Here is a 9,636-nt window from a genome sequence, read left to right on the forward strand (position 1 = left end):
CCCCCCTCCCCGCCTTTGTTTCAGGGTCCCCCCCTCCGGAGCCGCCGTTCCTCGGATCGCACCCCCGTTTTGCCAACAACCCCCCTGCCCCTTCTGCTCCCCCAATCCTCTCTAAAACGCGACGATGGCCCGAGTCCAGGCTCCCAGGCTCGCCAGCGCCTGCTTGCTGCACAGCTGCCCGTTGAGGGGCTGCTCCGAGTCCGCCTGCTGCCGGCTCACCAGCCCCGTGAAACCGGAGCCGAAGATGGAGATCAAGTTGGAGATGTTGGAAGAGTCCTGGGGGTGCTCGGCGCTGTACTCCTCGAAGCGGGCGCGTTTGGTGCACGGGGCGAAGGGGGGGCCGCCCGCCACCCCGCCTCCCCCCGGCTCCCCTTCCTCCACCCCCTCCTCTTCCTCCTCCTGCCCCGGGTAATACTTGCGCTTGGTGCCGGGCGCGGGCGGCGGGGAGGCGAGCCCCGGTGCCGGCTGGCAGCAGCAGGGGCACTGCGAGCAGCAGTCCTGGTGCAAGTACCCGTTCTCCACCGTGGTCACGACGTGAGTGTCCAAATCCAGCACCGTGGTGCGGCTGCTACAGTGCGGGGCCCCGCCGCTCCCGAAGTCACAGCCCGCGGCGTAGAGCAGCCCCGGGGCCGCGCTGCCGCCGCCGCCGCCGCCGGGACCGGCGCTGCCGGGGGCCCGGTAGAAGCCCGGGGACGAGTCTCTGCAGGGCGCTCGCTGCAGCTCCGGGGGCGCCGCGCACACCGGCACCTCCAGGAGCTCCGCACCGCCCCGCGCAGCCCCGCAGCTCCGCGCCTCGCGGTCCTGCGTGTCGGCGGGCAGCGGGAGCGCCGCCAGCTCCGGCGGGGCGGCGGCGGCGGGCGGCGGGCAGGCGGGCATGGCGAGGAGCGAGGCGCCGTCGGGGTAGTGCTGCTGCTGGCGGCGGTAGAGCTCGGCGTAGCGCTCGCTCAGGTAGAGCTGCCGGGCGTTGCGGAGCACATAGGAGACGAGCAGGTTCTTGTGGAGCTTGATGCCGCCTCGCTGAGTGCGGGAGCTGTGGATCTTCCGCAGGGAAATACTGATCAAACTCTGCGCATCGAGGGTGCACTCCATCCTCCTCCGGCCCCTCAGCATCGGCTCTCGCCGCCCGCGCAGCCAGGCACCCCGGCCCGCATCCACACGGCAGCCGGGCGGGTGCGGAGGGTCGCAAGGAAAGGAGGATAAAGAGGCTGGGGTGGAGGGGGGGGAGGGAATAAAGGGAGGGGGGAAAGGTAGGGAAGGGGGAAAAGGGGGGACAGAGCCTGAGGTCGCTGGAGAAGGGAGGGAATAGAGAGGGGTGTCTTCAGGGGGCGGCCAGCGGCGGGAGCAGCGCGGGCATCGCCGGGGGCTCCCGCTGCTGCCGCCGCCGCCGCCGCGCTCCAAGCACGGACGGCGCGGGCGGGCAGCGCCACCAGCGCCGCGCGCGCCCCCGCCCCGCCCTCCCCGCGCGCGGCACCGCCCCCCGCCCGCCACGCCCCTCCCCGCGCGCTCCCGCCCGCCGGCCCCGCCCACCCGCGCGCGCCCCGCCCGGCCCCGCCGCGCCCGCCCGTACCTGTCGCGCACTGAGCACACTGAGCGCCCGCCCGCGCGGCCCCCGCCTTTTATACGGCCGCGCCGCGCCCCCGCGCCCCGCCCACCCCGAGACGGAGCGGCCAATGGGAGGGCGAGGAGCGGCTTGACGGGCGGGCGGCGCGGCCAATAGGGGCGAGGCGGGCGGCTCGCGCCGTTCAAACGGAGGCGCGCGCGGCGCGGCCCGGGAGCGCGGCGGGGCTCGCGCTGGGGGTCCCGGCGCGTGTCGGGGGCGCTGCGGGTCCCACCGGAGCGGGCGGGGCCGCGGCGGGGCCTCCCCGCTCGGCTCTCCTCGCTCAGGTGCGCGGGGGGCGGTGCCCGTCCCGGTGGGCGGCCCCGCGCGGCCGTGAGGGCGGGGCCGCGGCACGGTCCGCCCCGCCCCGCTCCGTGGGTGCCCCGCGCTGTGACACTGCCGGGACACCGCCGGTCCCCAGTACGACCGTCGGGGGTAGCGGTACCCACGGCACCCTCCGCAGATCTCCTCCCCGGCGGTGCCGGGTGCTGCCCCAGCCCCGGGGAGTTCCAGGTGCAGGTGTTGGGTACACTCAGCACTGCCCCCCGGGGGGATGTTCCCTTGTCCCACCTGGACAGCTCTCGCCGGCAGTCGAGGCTTTCCCCCGACGTGGGGGCATGACCGGGCACCACTCCCTGCTCACGAAGTCCCCCAGTCGCACTTGTTATCCCCCCAAAGCGCGAGCTGCACCTTACACGAGCTGTTACCAATTCAGGGCTCACCTTAATTAAATAAGAGCCCACTTTGGCACCTTCCATCCCACACATCAGTGCTGGCTCTGAGGGGCAGCGCGGCCCCTGCTCTGTCCCGCGGGGGGATGTGCTGGCTGGGTCGGTCCCTGCAAGGCGGGTGGGTTTAGGGATGTAGAGGCTGAGGGATGTCCCCACATTTGTTGCTGAGAGACCCAGCCACGTGCCCGGGGAGCAGCGGCACTCGGGGGTGCTGGTGCCACCACAGAGCAGCAGCTCTTGGCCAGCAGGTAAGAGCTGGGGGGCTCAGGGCTTCAGTGGGAGAAGGGACCATGAGCTGGGGAGCCAGGAAGGGACTGCAGTGCTGGGGCAATGGGAGCTACTTCTGAAACAGCATCTTCTGTAGAAAGTAGAAGGCAGGGGACAGAGGAGGGAGTTTCCCTGCTGATTGCAGATGTCCCCCAGGCTGGGTGGCTGCCCTGGGGGACACGCCGGTGTCCCCACCTTGGCGGTAGATACAGGGAGCCTCATGTCTGCAGGTTGTGGGGAGCCCAGTGGAAAGAAAACCTCTGAAGCCCTTTCTGATGCAGCCCAACCTCCGAACCACAGAGACAAGGATACGAGGGGTTTGCTTGGATATCCAGCACTGGGGGAGAGCACCATGCAAAGCCTGTGCTGTGTGAGGATGCTTGGAGGGCTTTTCTTGCCTCCTGTCCATGCTGGAATCGGCTAGCTTAGCTTGACCATGTCCTCCACCCAAGGGAATGGGAGCAGACTCAGAGGATATTGTCCCATTGGCAGTGTGGTTGGGGCAGCAGGGGGGAATGACACTCTCTGCATTCCCAAACTCCTGTAGAATGCTCTTGACCTGTTTTCCTTGTTTGTAACGTGGGAAGTGGACACAACCCTGTCCAGAGGGGTGAGTGTAGCTCAAGGCAGTGGGTATAGGCAGTGTTAGAGATGGGGGATTGTGCCGTGTCCTACTTCTCCTCCATCGTCTCTCTCCTTTGCAATTCTTCCTGGCTGCAGGTTGGCTTTTCGAAGGCTGTGGCTGCACAGGAGTTGGAGGTCCAGGAGAGGATAACTGGAGCTGGTCTGTGCAGGTACTATGGGGCACAGCAGGAGTGGGGTTTGGCCACAGACCAGTCAGTGCTGAGCTTTGGGTGCTTTGGTAGCTGGAACCAGGGCTTGCTCCTGCCCTGTGAGATCAAAGGCTCTGCCATCACAGAGTGTTGGGGTTGATGCTTGTGGACTGAGCCCCAGCTGTGGCTCTGTAGCATTTTCTGTGTCCCCATGGGCACTGGGGAACCAGGGCAGCGAGTGCTGCTGCTGCCAGTCTGTGCCACATCCTCCACCCAGCCAGCACAGGCAGCAATTTCCTCTCTTGCTTAGCTGGTGCTTGCTGCTCTCCTGCCTATCTCCAGCTGCAAAACTCCAGCTTAAGTGGTCCAGGCTAAGAGCCTGAATTGCTCTTTGGTGAGCTGAGATGGGGTGGTTTGGGCAGGGCAGATGGTGCCAGCCACAAGCATTGCCCTGGCAGACACCCTCTGCCTCGAGCTCCTGCTCACCATCCCACCTCTGGCTCACAGCGTGGCCCCAGGACACTGCCCAGTCCCTCTGCTCTTTAACCATCATGTGGCCCTGCTGGCCTCAGGTCGTGGCTTTCAGTGAAGGGTCAGGCAGACTTTGCTTGCAGCAGGGCTGGGTTTATGGAGGCGCAGAGGGTGGTGCACCCTCGGGGCCAGCCGGGCACCGCAGGGCAGCCCTGATGTGGGAGCTGCTGCTGTCTCTGGCTGTCAGAGAAGTGCCCTCTGCTGTAACTGCCTGAGAAGCTTCGTGGCACCAGGAAAAACTCGAGAGCGCAGCAGGAGCCTCTAGGAGATGAAGACAGAATTAAAACTTTAATCTTATTTAGACTCTGGGTAATTAATATAAAGGCTATAAAACGCGGGCCTGATCCTCGCGCTGACTGCTGGGCACCGTGCTCTGGATGGTGAGGCTGTGGCAGCTGCAGGCTGGCTCTCCTCCCCGGCTGGCTCTCCTGGCAGGTGCCAGTGTTTTGTTTGCAGACACGGTGGCTTTAATCCCGGAGTTGGGACGGGCTGCGCGCTGTGAGAGCTGTGCTGCTTCAGTTTGGCCTGTGGACTCCAAAATCTCCCAGAGACAGGAAACTGGCTGATACCTGTCTTGGCACAGGACTGCAAGCTCTGCTTTTCTAAAGAGGATAACGAGTCCTGTCCATTTTCTGGCTCTGCAGCAGCAAGCTGGGGCAGGATGGGCTTGGTGCTTGCCTTTCACAGGAAAACCTCTGTGTCCTGTCCAGCATCCCTCTTCCCTGGTCTCTGCTGGGGTTTGTGTGCCCTTCCCATGGAAAGGGCCCTAAGGATCCTACTGCTGTAGTGGGCCATTCATGTAAAACCGTCTCTGTTAAATGTAATTGCAGCTTTTAACTGGCCTTTAAATGGCGGGAACCAATATTTTCCCAAAGGAGAAGAGGATGGGCCCAGGAGGGCTGTGGCTGTACATTTCCTGGTGTAGATGATGCTGGTCCTGCGCTGTGGGTGCTGTGGGGCTGGCCCTGGGCTGGGGATGGTGCAGCTGTGCCACAGCTGGTCCAGCCCTGCTGATGTCCCGGTGCCAGGGCTGGTTTTGCAGCTGTGGATCCTGCAGTGGGCTCCAGCAGCAAAACCTGGCGGTCCGCTGCTCTCAGCTGCAGAGTAAACAAGCTGGCAAGAGAAACCATTTTGCTTCAGCTAGTAGGAGAAACCCTTTTTAGGTAGCACTTCCAACTGGCAATGCTCTCCTTCATTAACCCCCTCCTTCCCTTTCCAATGAAACATGAATTTGCAGCAATTGGAGATCAGGCTCTTGCCAGTGCAGCTTTGCCACCCAGAGCAACAAACACAGACGTGAATTTACTGCTTGATCTCATAATTTCAGTGCAATTAGACTGGCTGCTATAAAGCAATTTCCCCTTGAGCCTCAGAGTCCTGGGCCTGGGCAGTGCCCAGCTTTTCTCAGACAAGGAAGCTGAGGCCTCTGGGTATTGGCTGAAACATGAGTTTTTTTGGGTGCACCTGGAACTTGACTCCCTGGAGATGTGTCTCTGAGCTAGAGTTGTGGGTGCCTGGCATGTCTGAAAAGGAGCCTGCTTTTCAGGCTTACTTATTACAAGTTGGGCACCCAAAGCTGGGGGGAAAACAAGCCAGAACAAGGTTTACAGGCTGAGCTCTGGGAGCAGGGCAGGTGCAATGTTGCCTGGCTTCCCCAGGTGGTTCCTCATCTTGGGGGACCTGTAGAACAGACCCACAGGTTCTGCTGCAGCACATGGCAAATGGGGCATGCTGGTTTCAGGAGCAGCTGATCCATCTGTATTGATTGAGTGGACTGTAGGTAAGGCTGTCACCTCGCTGTCATAGCTGTTAGCTCTTTCTCACAGCTCTGGTATCACAGTCACATACTTTGTATAAAATCCCGGAGAAAACAGGGATTGTAACCATATTGAAAAATCACCCCTTTAATTATTTTCTTCTCTGTGCTTTTACCTGGGGAGCTGTATAATGCCTCCCAAGCATCACCATGGCACTGGGCATGGATGAAATGCTCAGTACTTTGATCTGGTTTGCTCCTACCTAAACGCACTGACTCATTTCTTACATTGCTGGTACCCTGGGCACTGCTGTGCAGGACATGGGTGCTTCCATAACCATCCCTGCCATTGCTCCATAGCCTCTTACTGCTGCATGGCCAATGTGGTGCTTACAAACTTCTGGTGCTTTCTGTGCTCCTTCCCAAAGTGTTGGGAGGTCCCCTTGGATGGGAATTGCATGATTCATGTTTTGACTAATGCTGGCAGAGTGGAATTGAGGAGGTGATTGCTAGCAGGATCTTAGTGCTGATCCTTTTTCTGCAATGAGCTCTGCTTATCCTGCCATGAGCAGGGAAATGCTGGCTGTGTTGGCCAGTTGGTGACGTGACACAAAGGAGAAGGGGGTCTCTGCCTGTCCTGAGCTATTTCAGCCCATTGTTTGTTTGCTGTGCCCCCAGACTGATCTGCAGTAGCAGATCTGTTCCTAGAGCTGGGTGGGGAATGAGCTATTGATGGTGTGAGCAGAGCTGTGGGTGTTCATGGGGAAGCTGCGGTGTCCTAGTTGGTCTTGGTGTGATTAGCATGACTTGCCTGGCACTCAGGGGCAGCAGAGTAAAGCTCCTGGCACAGGTCTTTAGCAAGCCGTTCCTACTGTGCTGGTCTCTCCTGGTGCCTTGTCTCTTTGTTTCTGCCATTTGGAGGACATTGACTTCCTGCAAAACCATTGCAGAATGCTGAAGGTGCAAGATAAACTGGATGTAGCCAGCTTAGGAGCTGCTCTTTTGGGACGAGGGGACAAGTTGGTGTCCATTTCCTCCCGCGAGCGTTTCACACCTTGGTCTGGTGAACCAATGAGATGCCCTGGGCACCCAGGGCTGTTTGCTGAGATGTGGTATCTGATAAAGACCCTGTGTAATTGCTAGGTCAGCTATCTGGGTGTCTTTAGTGCTGTGTAACCAAGGGTTGATCGCTGGGTTATAGCTGTAAATGTGGCTGTGCTGAAGCACAGACCCAACCCAAACTGGGAACTCTCTCTCCATCAGCAGCGTGAATGAGAGGCATTACCTGCAAATCCCATTCCTGTCTGTCCTGAGTGGAGCAGGACAGGACTTGCTGGAGGCTGAGTGGGATTTGGAGCTGTGCTCCCTGCTGGCAGTGGGAGCAGCAGACTCCCAGAGGAGGCTGGTCAGCAAGATGTTATAGGATGCTGGGAGGGTGAGGAGACCAGGCACCTGTGACCTAGGGCTAATCCTGTCTCTCTGCCACTGTTTCCCCTCCCACATCCTCTGTCCCATGGTTTTTAGATATTCATCTGCAGAGGGCAGGACTTGTTCTGGGTGACTCCCGTGATCGGCATTGCCCATCTCCAGGGGCATGTGATGCCAGGCGATATTCAGCATTGAGGGCAGGTCCTTCCCAGCTCCCTGTGCTTGCCCTGTCCCTGTGCTGCTGCAGTTGGGGCAAAGATTGTAGTAAAGTTGCAAGTGTGGCTCGGGTGGGAAATGCACGCTGGGATGGTGCATGGGAGCTGCCTGGGCTCCTGGCCCCGGCCGCGGTGGGGTCCCAGTGGGACCCCCTTCCCCGCTGAAAGTGACCCCAGGCTGTGTAATCAGTGCTGACAGCGGCTGCGGGGCTCCGAAAGGGTTAATGGTTGCTCTGCCATAGAATCCGCAGCCTTTCCCGAGCAGAGCCCCTCCGGCTGGGAGCAGCGTGGCCTTACCGTGCCCAGCCGCCGGACAGACGGATGGACGGACGGCGGGAGGACTACAATCCCCGGCAGGGAGCAAACCCCCGAGGCGTGCCGGGACTGGTAGTCCGGGGCCTGGCGTGGGGGTCCCCGCTGCCACTCGTGGCTGGGGCGGGGGGACCCGGAGGGAATGTGCCGGCTCTGGGAGGAGTCAGCGCTTTCACCCACTTTGTTGTTAAATACCTTAAAGGAGCAGTGGCTGTGCCCGAGCGAGCTCCCTAGCGGAGCCGCGCAACCCGGGCTGTGGGCTTTTTAAAGATAAAAATCACTCGCGTGGCCTCCCTTATTAACGACATCTCCCGCTCTCAGTAACTCCTTCGGCGCCTGGGCATCGCCAGCCGGCGCGGGGCTGGGCCCGCCTGCCGCGGGGCTGCTGCGCGGGGCTGGACCGCTCTGGTCCTGCATCCCTGCCACAGCATCCTCCTCCGGCGCTCTCCTCCTGGGAGCCCCGCGCTGGGAAGGGGTTGGTACCGAGCCCCCCAGCGCTCTCCGTGCCACGGAAATTCTGTTTCCTCGCAGAGGAGACATCCCTGCCCATGGTCGCCGCAGATAAAGAGCTCTGGAGAGGAGCGTGGAGTAGCGACGGCGTGGGCAGCGCGGCAGATTTCTCGTGCCACTGTGGCACAGCCGTGACCTGGGGATTTCTTCCTCCCTCCGGCATAATTCAGTCTGGCACCCGGTGCCTCCAGCTAAACACCCTGGCCCGGCCCTGGCATGTACCCAGCAGACACCCACATCAAAGCCACGGCGGCTCGCCTGGCTCCTCGCCAGCAGCTACCTCTAGACAGCTTGTGCAAACCTGGAGGGAGATGCCAGCGGAGCATCCAGCCCCCAGCAGCTCCCCCCAGCTGTGTGGGGCACCAGGGGCTGGTTTGGGTGCGTGGTGGGAGCCACAGATGGGTGGGTGACCCGGCGCTGGGATCGCGATGGGAGTGGCTCAGGAAACATCTGCCCCACTGAGGCTGGCCAGCTGTGGGCGGACACTGACTGCTTCAGATTGCTTTGTCCCTGCTTCCCTGTGCCTCCATGCCCCTCTGAGCCTCGGCAGAGGGGGATGAAATTCCTCTGGCAGGTGAATGTTCTGGAGAGGGGCTGCTGGAGTGCAGCACGGGAACCTTGCTGACTGGAAAAGCAGGAATAACCATCCAAATGCAACTGGTGGGGAGGACTGTGACTCTGCAGGGAGCCGGCAGCTGAGCTGGCTGGTGCTGGGTGATGCTCTGGGGCAGGTGGGCCAGGCCTGCCTGTGCTGCCCAGGGCCACATACTGTGGCTCACCCGTGGGCTGTCATTGGTGTGAAGGCAAAGGGAGGGCTTGGGTTGCAGGGCTGAGCCCAGTGCTCTTTCTCTCCTGCGCTGCTGGGTGCAGCTCAGTCTCCTCACAGCCCCAGGGCTGGGTGTTTGCCTGCCAAGGGGCTGCATTTGATCCTTTTTCTTTCCTGGGTGTAGGTATTAGAGCATTGGGCACACATATTCCTGCCTGGAACTGGGCTCTGGTTGGTCCTTGCTGTGAGTTCAGGGCTATGTCCACATCACTTCCTGCCTGGTGCCTGGTCTGGCATGGCTAGCAATGGACAGAGCTACTGATCTTGCTTGGTTTTGTAGTTGTCTGGGTGAAATTCTTATCCAGAGCAGAGGAACTCTTCCCTGGGGTGCACAAAGCTCCTGGTGCATGAGTGGCATGGTGGGAGCAGAAAGGCTGAAGCCCATCAGAGCTCACGTCCGTGGGGTGACCTGTGGTGCCAGGACCCATCTGCCCTGTGTGCAGGGACTCGTGTGGTTGGATGCTGGAGCACAACCCATGCAGCTGTGACCTCTTGGGCACACTGTGGGCAGCAGAAAGACCATTCTGGGCTGCAGCAGAATCTGTATCATGTCTTTTTCTGTGCAGAAGGAAGCAGTGGAGTGGGAGAGGCTGCCTGTGGTGAGCTGCTGGCTGCTGCATCCAGCAAAGAGCCCGGGCTGCAGGGAGCCCATGCTGCAGGTGCAGCCAGCCTCATGCCTCAGGGATGCTG

The 9,636-nt window shown here is 61.3% G+C and overlaps 1 protein-coding gene across 1 annotated transcript; it reads right to left on the reverse strand.

The window, feature by feature from the left end:
• On the reverse strand, positions 1-1,446 carry IER5L (immediate early response 5 like). Its single transcript, XM_071574221.1, has one exon. The coding sequence runs from the start codon at positions 1,108-1,110 to the stop codon at positions 112-114; it is 999 nt and encodes a 332-aa protein (XP_071430322.1). The 5' UTR covers positions 1,111-1,446; the 3' UTR covers positions 1-111.
• Between the last annotated feature and the right edge of the window lie 8,190 nt (positions 1,447-9,636).

The sequence above is a fragment of the Pithys albifrons genome, chromosome 20 (assembly GCF_047495875.1).
Source record: "Pithys albifrons albifrons isolate INPA30051 chromosome 20, PitAlb_v1, whole genome shotgun sequence".
Taxonomy (NCBI): Eukaryota; Metazoa; Chordata; class Aves; order Passeriformes; family Thamnophilidae; genus Pithys; species Pithys albifrons.